We start from the raw sequence: 13,646 nt of genomic DNA on the forward strand, positions 1-13,646 counted from the left end.
TGACACCCCACCCCATCGCTGCCCCTTCCCCCACTCCACCCCTTCCATGAGGCCCCGCCCCTGCCCCGCCTCTTCCCACTCCTTCCCTGCCCCCATTCCAACCCCTTCCCCGAAGTCCCCACCCCATTTTCCCCCCTCCCTGCCCCCAGAGGGGGCAAGAGGGCTGTGGTGGGTGCTCAGGGCAGGGAGTTGGGGTGTAGGGTGCAGGAGGGGTGCGGCAGGGGGTTGGGGTGCAGGCTGTGGCAGGGGGTTGGGGTGCGGGGTGCAGGAGGGAGTGCAGGGTGTGGCAGAAGCTTGGGGTTCAGGCAGGGGGCTCAGGGCAGGGAGTTGGGGTGCAGCAGGGGTGTGGAGTGCAGCAGGGGGCTCAGGGCAGGGGGTTGGGGTGCAGGCAGGGAGTGGGGGGCGGGGTGCAGGAGGGCTTCGGGCTCTGGCCCGGAGCTGCTTACATAGAGCGGCTCCAGGGTGGCAGCAGCGCACACCGGGGCTAGGGCAGACTGCCTGCCTGCCCTGGCCCTGGCCCCGCCCTTCCCCCGCGCCGCTCCACTCCGGGAAGCGGCTGGAACCATGTCCCTGCGGCCCCTGGGGGAGGGGGGATGCAGGGCTCCTCGCGCTGCTTGCCACTCCTCCAGGAAGCTCCTATTGGCCTCGCTTCCTGGCCAATGGGAGCTGCGGGGGGGTAGTGCCTGGAAGCCAGGACAACACTGAGCCCTCCGCTTCCCCCCCCCTCCTCCTCCCCATTCTGGCCGCAGGGACGTGATGCCAGCCGCTTCAGGGAGCGGCGCGGGTCTTGCGGGGCCATGGGGGGGCAATCCCGCGGGCTGGATGTAGTCCACGGGCTGTAGTTTGCCCACCCCTGGCCTGGAGGTAGGCGGGGGGGGGGGGCACGCAGGCCTCTTGGCGGGCCGCAGGCAATTGCCCTGCGGGCCGCATGTGGCCCGCGTGTTTGAGACCCCTGACCTAAGCCGATAAGACTGCTTATTGGTTAACTAATTACACTTTTACATCCCTAGGCCTTTCAAGCAGCTTCAATTTCAGACTGAACTGACAGATAGGACAGAACACACATGTAACATCAGGCCACCTGGCTTTGGTGGGCAGTCAAATCACGTTATGAGCAATCGGTCCCATGGAAGGGAACATTACCATAGTCAAACCTAGGGTGGGTGAGGGTGTGGGTGTGTATATATTATATCATGGACTATGTTTGTAACTAAGATGAATGCGTGCAATCACTTAGCTAGTCAAAACTCAAAAGCACTCATTTTCTAAAGCTGACCTGTGAAGTGGAAAGAGAAATTTGTTTCTTTAAAATGCATGACAGTGGTCTGAAAGAGTTCTTGCCTCACCCACAACCACCCTCCAAGAAAGTTTGTTTGATTTTCCCCCTCAACCCTCCCCCACACCCCCAAAAAAATGCCTTGAGTGTTTAGTCCCATTTTTCCTTTTTGGTTGGATAAATCAAATTTTGATTGGTGGCTCTGTCAACCCTTAACTGAAGAAGTGGGAGTGGTGAATAATTAAGTTTCCCTTCCCAAGTGCTTAGTTCAACAGGTGTTGTTAAAAAAAATAAATAAATAAATAAGGTCTTGAACAAACTGAATAAGAGTCAGCTCCCTCTCAGTTAATGTTTCCTTGACTTTCTTGGTGTATCTGACGCCATACACCTACTAGTTTTCCAGTCATCCATACAATGCAGAACCTAGAGTTTTTCACGTGAAGACAAAGCAAAAGCACATGCCCCCCATTTTGTTTTGTTCGTTCCCAATCTCTTTATCCTCTCTTTGCAGGTTATATTTGAAAAGACTATGGGTCAGATCCTCAAGTGCACCTGAGCTAATCGCCGCACATCTGAGGGAGGGTGAGGTAAGGGGACATACATAGGTAGCTTTCTACCTCCTTTACTTACAAACACATGCCACTTAGGAGTGTGTAAGTTAGGCCATGTGTACATACAGCTCTGGTGAAAACGCTCTATGCCAATGGGAGAGAGCTCTCCCCTCAGCATTAAAAAAAAAACACCCTTCTGACACTCTGGGATATACAAGCCTATTTGGAGACATTGTTTTATATGCTGCCTGTCACTCTGTGAGTTACTGACTACTTCCATTTATTGTCATTTAATTTTACTGTCACATTTGTAATAGTTACCACAGGTTACATTGAAGCCTTGACACCATGAGAGTTTGCCTATAGCTGACAATTCATTTTTTTCAGAGCATTTCTCATGATGCTTCAGTACAGCCTGCAATACCACACTTTGGTGTGTGCTGTCAGCACATTTCATGCAGTTTTACCCCTCGAAGATTTCCTCTATTTCAACTCGGAAGGAGGAAGGAAACAGAAAAATGTCACTCACTGACAAGCATGACCACAAGTTCCTCTGTCTTAGAGTCTACAACAATATACAAAAGAGTCAGATGTGCCTTGAAACATCACCGAGCACAATCAATCTCTGTGGGGAGCATCTAATATCCAGAGCGGAGACACCTCAAGAGACTCCCTTAAATCTAGGCAGACGCCAGTCTGGAGCACTTCTACGTCCTGTCCTCAAAGCAGATGATGGAGTAAAGCTATGCTGCTAAGCTCCTGAAAGTTGGGACTCTCTTATTGCTTTCTACAGCAATGTAAATTCAGCTACTGCTCAGTCCAATGGATCCTCTTCACCAGTTGCCTTAAAGCAATCTATATCTGCCTGAAGCCAAAAATGTCAACATGCCAGATCCGTACTGAGCTTTAGCATTACTTTCATAAAAGCAAGGAGCAAGAGCCAGCTGCTTTCCAAAACCACTCCGCTGAAGCTATCGACGCCGAACAGCACTACAGCAAAGCCTCTGGAAATCACTCTCCCAAAAGGCTCAGTGTCTTCAGACTAACTTGGAGGACCTTGTTTGCCGTAGTGTATGCTCATGGAGTTTGTCAAGTCCAGCAGGGAATCAGTGAGGTTGGCTTGCAGGGAGCGGAGATCCATTAAAACTGTCTGCACAGTAAAAGTACTCTTTGTGGTAAGTTCCAATAGTCAGTCTGTCCAGTGAAAGATGTGCTAATAACATCAAGATCCTCTCAACCATTCACTCCAAACATCAGTGTAATCCAGGGGTTCTCAAACTGGGGGTCGGGACCTCTCAGGGAGTAGCGAGGTTATTACATGGGGGGCGCGAGCTGCCAACCTCCACCCCAAACCCCACTTTGCCACCAGCATTATAATGGTGTTAAATATATTTTAAAAGTGTTTTTAATTTATGGGGGGGGGGGGGGGAGAGTCGCACTCAGAGGCTTGCTATGTGAAAGGAGTCACTGTTAGGATATAGATATTCAGGCCTGTCTGCAAAGGCCTATACTTTAAGAATTTAGGTGTATTCTTATCACTTAGCTAGTTATAGAGGTACAAAACAAGAATCAAAATCAGTCTGCCTGTTTATAGGCCTTCTCTTACTATGATAATCTAAGGCAGGGGTTCTCAAACTGGGGGTCGTGAGGTTATTACATGGGGGGATCGCGAGCTGTCAGCCTCCACCCCAAACCCCACTTTGCCTTCAGCATTTATTATGGTGTTAAATATATAAAAAAGTGTTTTTAATGTATAAGGGGGGGGTCACACTCAGAGGCTTGGTATGTGAAAGGGGTCACCAGTACAAAAATTTGAGAACCCTGGTCTAAGGCCTTGTTCTTAGGCTAAGTCCTTTGGCTAAAGAGCAGAGGCAGCCATAAGCTGGAAAGCGAATGGTCACGTCCTCACCACTCACACTGAAATAAGGCAGTTTGGGGCTGTTAAAAAGGTGATCCAATCTATCACCTCCAGAGAAAGGGAAGAGCCTAGAAGATTTAAAGAAAACTTAGGCCTGGTCTACACTAGTGTTATTTCGGAATTAGCCGAGTTAATTTGAAAAAAAAAAAATGATTCCGTCCACATGACCAAACCGTTTTTTTTTTTTTTTTTTATTTAAAGGGCTCTTTAATCCGATTTCTGTACTCCACCTCGGCAAGTGGAGTAGCGCTTAAATCGAGATCGCAATCCTGGGTTAAAGGTATTGTGGACACAATTAGACGTTATTGGCCTTCAGGAGCTATCCCAGAATGCTCCCTTGTGACCGCTCTGAACAACACTCTCAACTCCGATGCACTAGCCAGGTGGGCAGGAAAAGCCCCAGGAACTTTTGAATTTCATTTCCTGTTTGGTCACCATCAGCACAGGTGACCATCAGCACAGTCCACCATCACAGGCAACCATGCAGAGTCCACCATCACAGGAGATCATGCAGTCCCGGATTCACAGACGAGCTCCAGCATGGTCTGAATGGGAGGTACTGGATCTCATCGCATGTTGGGGAGACGAGTCTGTTATGGCAGAACTACGTTCCAAAAAAGGAATGCAAATACATACGCTAAAGACTCCAGGGCCGTGACGGAAAGAGGCTACTCCAGGGACACAGAGCAGTGTCATACAAAAATCAAGGAGCTCAGGCAAGCGTACCAAAAAGCCAGGGAGGCGAATAGGCGCTCTGGGTCACAGCCCCATACATTCCGCTTCTACCGTGAGCTGCGTGCAATTATGGGGGGGTGACGCCACCACTACCCCACCACTGTCCATGGACACCTGCAAGGAGGGAGTTGCACGGAGCGAGGAGGAAGAGTCATTGGAGGAGGAGGAGGAGGAGGACGACGACAGTGCACAGGCAGCAAGTGGGGAATCCATTTTCCCCCCGTAGCCAGGAACTATTCTTAACGCTGGAGCCAACAGCCTCCCCCCACTCCCAAGGCGGGCTCCCGGACCATTACCCTGGAGAAGGTACTTCTGGTGAGAGAGCGCCTGATTGGAGCCACGTGGTGGGGGGTGGGCGGGAAACCCAGCCACGCTGGGCTGTTCGCGTTTAGTTTAAAGGGCTCATCCCTGCTCAGAGCATCATCGGAGCCAGGCGGTGGGTGCAGTGGGGGTGGGAGAGTGTTGTGTGAAGCGATCATCCCAGAGAGCCCACAGGCCCTCCTTTTATATGGCAAACCCACCAGCCATTGTTTGCTATGGGAAAGGGGGCCCAGCAGTTTGAAAGCATTGAAATGTATGTAGAAGAAGCAGAACCCCACATGCCCCTACGCTGCCTGCAAGCTGAATTCTGTTGCCCGGCCATATGTGATGGCTAACTCACACCAAAGTGTCCCCTTTGTTCTCTGAAATGTATCTTTTAAAATACTACCCTCCCTTTTTCTCCTCCCGCAGGTGCAAATGTTTCAACGCGGCCTCTATCTACTCCGTCCCAGAGGCTGGTCCAGATTAGAAGGCCGAAAAAACGAACTCGGGACGACATGTTCGCCGAGCTCATGCAGTCCTCTCGCACTGATAGGGCCCAACTGAATGCATGGAGGCAAACAATTGCGGAGTCCCGTAAAGCATTACAGGAACACAAAGAGAGGAAGGACGCGCGCGATGAGAGTAGGCAGGACGCTATGGTCGAGCTCATGGGGGAGCAAACTGACATGCTCTGCTGTATGGTGGATCTAATGCGGGAAAGGCAGCAAGACCACAGACTGCCGCTGCAGCCCCTATATAACCGCCCTCCCTCCTCCCCAAGTTCCATAGCCTCCTCACCTAGATGCCCAACAACACGAGGGGGAGGCTACGGCGACCCACACACTCAACCCCAGAGGATCGCCCAAGCAGCAGAAAGCTAGCATATGCGAACTTTTGATTTGGTTTCTGGACTTGTTCTTCTCTCCTCCACCCCCCTAACCAAATACCTCCTCCCTCCCCCAGTCTATCTTCGGATTTCTCTCAATGTGTTGTGCAACAAATAATTAACAGTTTTTAAACAATTTTGACTTTATTTCCTTTCATATATATAGGGGGCAGGTAACTTCAAGAGAAACAAACACAACTGTCACACCGTACCCTGGCCAGTCATGAAACTGGCTTTCACAGCTTCTCTGATGTGCAGCACGCCCTGCTGCGCTCTTCTAATCGCCCTGTTGTCTGGCTGTGTGAAATTGGCCGCCAGGCGAGTTGCCTCAACCTCCCAACCCGCCATAAATGTCTCCCCCTTACTCTCACAGATATTGTGGAGCACACAACACGCAGCAATTAGAATTGGAATACTGGTTGTGCTGAGATCTAACCGCATCAGTAAACTGCGCCAGTGCGCTTTCAAACCTCCAAAAGCACATTCTACCACCATTCTGCACTTGCTCAGCCTATAGTTGAACTGCTCCTTACTACTGTCCAGGGTGCTTGTGTACAGCTTCATGAGCCATGGCATTAAGGGGTAGGCTGGGTCCCCGAGGATAACTATAGGCATTTCAACATCCCCAACAGTAATTTTCTTGTCTGGGAAGTAAGTCCCTTCCTGCAGCTATTCAAACAGACCAGAGTTCCTGAAGATGCGAGCATCAGGCACCTTTCCCGGCCATCCCACGCTGATGTCAGTGAAACGTCCCTTGTTATCCACCAGTGCTTGCAGCACCATGGAAAAGTACCCCTTGCGGTTTATGTACTGGCTGCCCCGGTGTGCCAGGGCCAAGATAGGGATATGCGTTCTGTCTATCGTCCCACCGCAGTTAGGGAACCCCAGCGCATTAAAGCCATCCACAATGGTCTACACATTTCCCAAAGTCACTATCCTTGATAGCAACTGGTCAATGATTGCGTTGGCTACTGGCAGCACAGCAACCCCTACAGTAGATTTGCTCACTCCAAACTGATTCCCGACTGACCGGTAGCTGTCGGGTGTTGCAAGCTTCCATAGTGCTATGGCCACTCGCTTCTCAACTGTGAGGGCTGCTCTCATTTTGGTGTCTTTGCGCTTCAGGGCAGGGGACAGCAAGTCACAAAGTTCCATGAAAGTGGCCCTACGCATACAAAAGTTTTGCAGCCACTGGGAATCATCCCAGACCTGCAACACTATGCGGTCCCACCAGTCTGTGCTTGTTTCCTGGGCCCAGAATCGGCATTCCACGGCATGAACCTGGCCCAATGCCATCATGATCTCCCAATCGCCACATGCCGTGCTTCTAGGAACGTCTGTGTCCATGTCCTCATCAGCATAGTAATCGCACTGTCGTCGCTTCCTCGCCCGGTTTTGCAGGTACTGCACATACTGCTGGATAACGCGCAAGGTATTTACAATGATCAAAACTGCAGTGGAGATCTGAGCAGGCTCCACGATTGCCGCGCTATGGCGCCTGCACGGGTAATCCTGGAAAAAGGGCGCGAAACGTAGGAGGCCTGTTCGGGTCAAGATGGTCGATAAAAGGTGGTAAATGGTTGTCTTCTGTAGCTTTCACAGAGTTGGGAAGCTCACTAGAGCTGCAAGAGCGGGAGAGCAGAGTTTGCAGTGGAAGCTGTACGGCTCAGTTCACGATAGCTGAAAAACGGCGGGGAATTGTTGCCTTCTGTAGCTTGCATGCGAGCCCAGGACAGACAACATGGAAAAAGTAGCTATCGATGCAAGAGCGGGAGAGCAGAGTTTGCGGCGGAAGCTGTGCTGCTCGGTTCACGGTGGCCGAAAAAAGGTGTGAAATGGTTAGATAAAGAGTAGATAGAAAGACAAGAGGACATGCGAGGTGGATTCATAGTACCAGGAGACAGGCGGTGCACCATCTGCTGGAAGCATGGCGTCTGCCGTAGTTTTCACGGAGGGAGGAGCGAGTGACGGCACACACCCAGAAACACCCGCGAGAATGTTTTTGCCCCATCATGCACTGGGAGCTTAACCCACAATTCCAATGGGCGGCGGGGACTGTGGGAACGGTGGGATAGCTTCCCACAGTGCACCGCTCCGACATTCGATGCTAGCCTCAGTACTGTGGACTCACTCCGCCAAATTCACGTGCTTTAGTGGGGACACACAACACTGAATGTATAAAATCGCTTCTGAAAATTCGAATAGAATAAATTCGAATTAATTTCATACTGTAGACATACCCTTAGTTTGATAGCATCCTGTCTGGCAAGAACTCACTTATCAATAGCTGGGGTGTGAAATCCTCATTTCTTTGTTGTTCTATCACTGTAGTCCCCATTTCCCTATTGTTTGTCTGTATAATCTCTGTCTGGTTCTGTGATTGTTTCTATCTGCTGTATAATTAATTTTGTTGGGTGTAAACCAATTAAGGTGGTGGGATAGAATTGGTTAGATAATCATGTTACAATATGTTAGGATTGATTAGTTAAATTTCAGTAAAATGATTGGTTAAGGTATAGCTAAGCAGAACTCAAGTTTCACTATATAGTCTGCAGTCAATCAGGAAGTAAGGAGGGGGGAATTGGAATCATGTTTTGCTAAGCGGGGGAATGGGAACAGGGACACAGGCAAAACTCTGTGGCATCAGAGCTGGGAAGGGGGACACTAAGGAAGGAAATTGGAATCACTGCTTTCTGGAAGTTCACCCCAATAAACATCAAATTGTTTGCACCTTCGGACATTGTTGCTCTCTGTTCACGCAAGAAGGACCAGGGAAGTGAAAGGGTGAAGGAATAAGCCCTCTAACAGCCACCAGTAAAAAAAGTTTGAGAACCACTGGTGTAATCAGCCTCAGCATCTGCAAGATGGTGTTGGTGCTTCTATCCTCTCTGCCAAACATGTGTAATCAGTGTACCATGTTGAGTCCTAAAAGCAGAATCGGGGGAAACTCTGAGGATAACTTACTTGGACACTGATGATGTAGAGAACACAGAGACCAAGTACTTCTCCAGAGCAGCAGGAATGCAAGACTGCTCTGAACGATATGACCTCCCCTCCACACACACACACCAGATATATATATTTTTTTTTAAGTGGACTAGGACAATTGGATATGTCTGAGGATTCTTGGACAGGAATCCTCAAGGGCCAAGATAGATGCTATCTATCTTATTGTTGGAAACTCTTAATATTTTGCACATCTGGTAATATTTGGTGTTTTTTTTTTTAAACCCTAGCTCAGAAAGCTAGAGAACACCTGAGGATCTTGGCTTAAACTTAAAAAAAAAAAAAAAAAAAAAAAAAAGAGTACGTTTCTAGCCCCTGTGGTTGCTGGGAAAAGCCTAAAATCATCAACTGAATGTACCCTGAAGTCTCAGGAAGCCAGAAAACAAACAAAAGCCCTAAATGTATGTTTTTAACATATCACGTTTGTTTTAAAAATCATGAGATTTTGCGGGCTAACTCATGATTTTTAAAGGTCTGAGAATGGCAATACTGCTGTCCATTCAACGAGTACCATTCTGTTCTTGCCCCCTATTTCTCATGAGTTAGTAAAGATGTTGTGGAAGAAACCTCACACCTCTCTCCTCCTACCCTGAGTTACTTGAGGCAATAAGTGCTACTACCTCTTCCCACCAAAACCGAGCTTTAGTCAAGGCAGCAACGGTCAGGGGAAAGAGCACCTCCTCACACATACAAAATAGGACCAGCATCCTATCCACAAAGTGCCACTGGTTCCCTGTTCATTAGAGGATTCCCCTAAAGGAGGGGGGAAGCCACTGCTCATTTTCAAGACTCTCCACTGGAATTGGCAAGCCAACCTCACAAACTTTCTCTCTCTACTCACCTCAGTTCATCTTATGTGAGTCTCTTGCATGCCTTCACACAATCTGATCACTGTTACAGCAAGAGTCTCTGTAACCCCAACCAGATGGAATAAACTCGTAACTCTCCACCCCAGACTATGTTTTACAAGTTTCAGGGGCAGATCTAACTTTTCTCCCTTGTCTAAATCTCAAATAGTAGAAGAATGAGAGAAACATTAAGTGTATTAAACTCAAATATTTTTGAGACAGTTTATATAAAATCTATACAAAGTAACACCATACTGTTTTGACAAGAACTATGAAGTATTGCACATTGCTCAATTTTTAGGCCAAAAAGAATGTAAGCTACCAGAAACTGATCAGCTACTTTAACAACTTCAAGTATAAGTCACCACATGCCAAAACTGCTGTCATGCCTCAGAGGTATTTGCATTTCAGAGCTTATTTAACAGAGCTTACCTGGTGAGGATAGGGACCATGTCTTGTCCACTGCCATGCTCTTTCTCCCATTGCTCCAGCAAAGCAGTGAGTTCAGCCTTGGAGTCCACATGCCCAGATCCTGACGTCATGGCTTAGCCTAAGTGAGATGGGAAGAAAAAAAATAAAGTGAGGTTAACTAGCAAATTGTCCCACTCAGTTATGTTGACTCCTCAAAAAAAGTCAAAAATCAGGGTTTAAAAATCCACTTGGCAGTGGCAAGCAAACTTTAGCTGCAAGGCAGGGAGAAGGCTAAACCATCAAATTCTACAGAATTTGACATAAAAAAAACAGAGGGCTGTCTTTCATCCCTCAGGTACATAAACAAATGCAAGTCTACTTTGCAAACCCAAATCTGGACCACTGCATGCAAATCCTCAACTGTGATGGGTAATAGCCACAAGTGTGTCCAAAATCAGAGGATTTTTTGCAGGTTAACATATGTCTCCACAGGCAGACTGCTCCTGTCCCTTTGCTGTTACACCTAGGTTTACCCAAGAAACAGCAAAGCAAAGCTGACAAGATTCTGATCAGTTTCATTGCTCCTGTTCAACACCTTCTGGGCATCAGGGAAAGTGACAAGAATCAAATTAGCTTTACTGCTGCTGCAGTCCCACAACATTTAAAGTAGCAGCAGAGGGAGGCACTGACAGTTGATCACAGTGGACTAAGGACAAAAAGAGTTGCAGGGAAAGGATCTCTACCACCCTGCCCCTTCAAGCCTCCCAAGAACAGTCAGGTGGCGCTAGTGAAAAAGAGGAAGAGACAGAGACACAGACACACATTCTCCTTTCCAACAGCTTCATGGGAGGAAACAAGAAAGCAATAACTTCAAGTTTATCAGACACCTACTTAGTGCAAACCAGAGGCTGATACAAAAGATTTGCCCCTATGAAGGCGCCAGGTACAATATTAGACTTCATACCAAAGTGTTTCTGCCCCTGGACCTTACTAAGTGTACCACCTCTCATCTTATGTATTGGTCTCTAGCTAGCGAACATCAACATTTTTCAAGCCGGGTAAAAACGCACCTAAACCACTGCTGGTTCATAACTCTGGATATGGCTCAATACACAGCCACGTTCTTTTTGCCTTCACTTTCTAACCTGATAGGTCTTGGATTACTGGGAAGGTAGACTACAGCTTTTTGTGGCATGGTTGCAGGACACTGAGAAGATCTCAAGGGAGCTGTACCCAGGCCTAATCTACAGGGATGGTCACGATGATGTGTGACTTTTAAGGGTGAAAGAGAAGGAAAATGATTACAAAAGACATTCCCTCTCCTCCAAATATATGTTAAGACTTCCAGTATTCGAGTAGTGGTGACAAACTGACAGGTAACAGATGCCAGTGCATATTTGCTATCAAATCAACAATGAGTTTGTCATAATTAAACAACAGAACAAACTTTGCTGAGCCATTTACAATGCAGACACCTAAAAGGAGAACACACACATACAGTGCTCATTCCACTTCCTCAAATATACATTACAGAAAGTCAATTGAGGGGAAGAACATGTAGAGAACCACAGTTTAGTCCATATTACAGATAATGCAGGTTAGCTAGAAATTCATAAGGTCAAGTGTCAGTATTTTAAATCAAATGGACCACTGGGCACCGCCAACCAGCCTGGAATTTTTCTCGTTAACAGAATGAAGTAAGTTCTATTACTCAGACTCATAGGTCCTTTTGAGTTTAATGTATTTTGATTGGTTAGCTTATTAGACACAAGGCAACAATCAAATGGGAAACTAGTCTCACATGAAACTGGCAGGAATCACTTAAAACTCTGCATCGGCGCAGCTGCACCACTGTAGCACTTAAGTGAAGATGCTCCTATGTCCATGGGAGAAGCTCTCCCATCGGCATAGTTAATCCACCTCTGCAAGAGGCAGTAGCTATGCTGACAGGAGAAACTCTCCCCCTGACATAGCCCTATCTACATCAGTGGTTAGGCTGATATAACTACATTGTTCGGGGGGTGAAAAATTCGTAATTATACTGATAGACCTGGCCATAGGGACATCACACAAACCAAAGACAGTGAAAGATTAAACTCTCAATTACAAAATCCCCAGTCAAAGGTTATTTGTTATATATATTATGGTAGCTCCTTGGGGCACCATTGTGCTAGGTACCGTACAAGAGTTAGTGTCTGCTAATGGATGTACCAAACAAGCATAAAGAAAAGGAGACATACCACATTTCTAATTACTATGAATTCTCCTCTTATCCTGTTTATTATGTGGAGCATTCATTCAACACATTAAGTTAGGCTGGGAGGTATGAATCAAACATGCAGATCACTTGAGGAAGGCTCTCTTTTAAGACTGCACAAAATGAAACATATACTAGAAAAGAAATCTGGTCCAAACCCATGAAGATTTAGATGAACAGCAGGACTCAGCGTATAACAGATACATACTAGTCAGAAGCAGATATAAAAGATACTCTCCTTCCCCTTAAAGGGTTCTGGCACAGTGGCCTTTCTAGGAAAGTCAGCTCTTGGCTCCGGGGAGGGAAGACAGGCTGGACTTCCCACCAGGAGTCTAATGCTGGATCCCACTTTAGGACAGTTCCCTCTCATCTAAAACAACTCTAACCGGCCTTGGCAGATATCTAGTAAATATATAATTCTTCCTGATTGTTTCCCGGCTCACTTACTGAACTCACTAGCTACTGACGAATGCATTTTCAAGTCTTTGCACATTACAAATAAGAATTTCAGTCCATTAATTCCACAGAAGAACTCTTTTTTTTTCTACTGGGAATGCAAAGTGCTGGGCTTGTAATTGCATCCAATCTTTTAAGTCATCCCCACACCAGTACTGTACTCCAGGGATACAAAGGCACTAAATGACCCCTACAAGGCCTTCCCAGCTCCCTATGTCATTGATTCACTATAATTTTGAAGAGCAGTTTACACTTCATTTTGGAGCCCTTCCCTGTCAGCCACAGTAGTTCCAGCTGGAACAGCAAAAAGATTGCTCTGGAAATACTGGCAACAGATCAGCAAAGTTCAAGTCTGGAAGTAATAAGAATGTACGTTCTTCACCCTAACCTACTAGACATACAGCACTGCCACTCCTGAAAAACCAGGAATCCCAACTTTTCCTAGAAAGTTGGATCATTACCTGGTTAAGTCATAATGTGGACTTAATGCCAGAATTAGCCATGCTCTAGTATATTCCTGAATTTTTTTCAATCTGCATACATGCACACAAGTTTAAACTTAACTCTTTGTTCGAAGCACCTAGTGCATGCCACTTTTTAAAATTGTTGTTATAACAAAAACAAGTACATTCAAAGTCCCACCATACAGAACAAGTACTATACATCAGAAAAGACTTAGGCCTGGTCTACACTAGAAGTTAGGTCAGCCTAACTACATCAATCAGATGTGCGAAAAATGCACATCCCTGAGTGGTTTAGTTAAGCCAACCTAAGTCCCCATGCAGACAGTGCTAGGTCAACTGAAGAATTCTTCTGTAAGTCTAGATACCGCCTCTAGATGGGGATTACCTACACCAACAGGAGAATCCTTCCCATCAGAGTAGGTAGCATCTACACTGAAGCTACAGTGGCACAGCTGTGCTACCGTAGTGTTTTAAGTGTAGACAAGCACTAAGATTTACACAGTGCTTGGATTCCAAAGGATTAACTGCAATATTC

General features: G+C 46.9%; 1 protein-coding gene across 5 annotated transcripts in view; it reads right to left on the reverse strand.

Moving 5' to 3' along the window:
* The window catches only part of DCAF1 (DDB1 and CUL4 associated factor 1), a 112,117-nt gene that overhangs the window by 94,955 nt on the left and 3,516 nt on the right, over positions 1-13,646 (reverse strand). For all 5 annotated transcript variants that reach the window (XM_042861764.2, XM_005285282.5, XM_042861762.2 and 2 more), the window contains exon 2: positions 9,956-10,073. In XM_042861764.2, the coding sequence (XP_042717698.1) occupies positions 9,956-10,065 (110 nt within the window). In that variant the 5' untranslated portion in view covers positions 10,066-10,073. The remainder of the gene's footprint in view (positions 1-9,955; positions 10,074-13,646) is intronic.

Source organism: Chrysemys picta, chromosome 7 (assembly GCF_011386835.1).
Source record: "Chrysemys picta bellii isolate R12L10 chromosome 7, ASM1138683v2, whole genome shotgun sequence".
NCBI lineage: Eukaryota > Metazoa > Chordata > Testudines > Emydidae > Chrysemys > Chrysemys picta.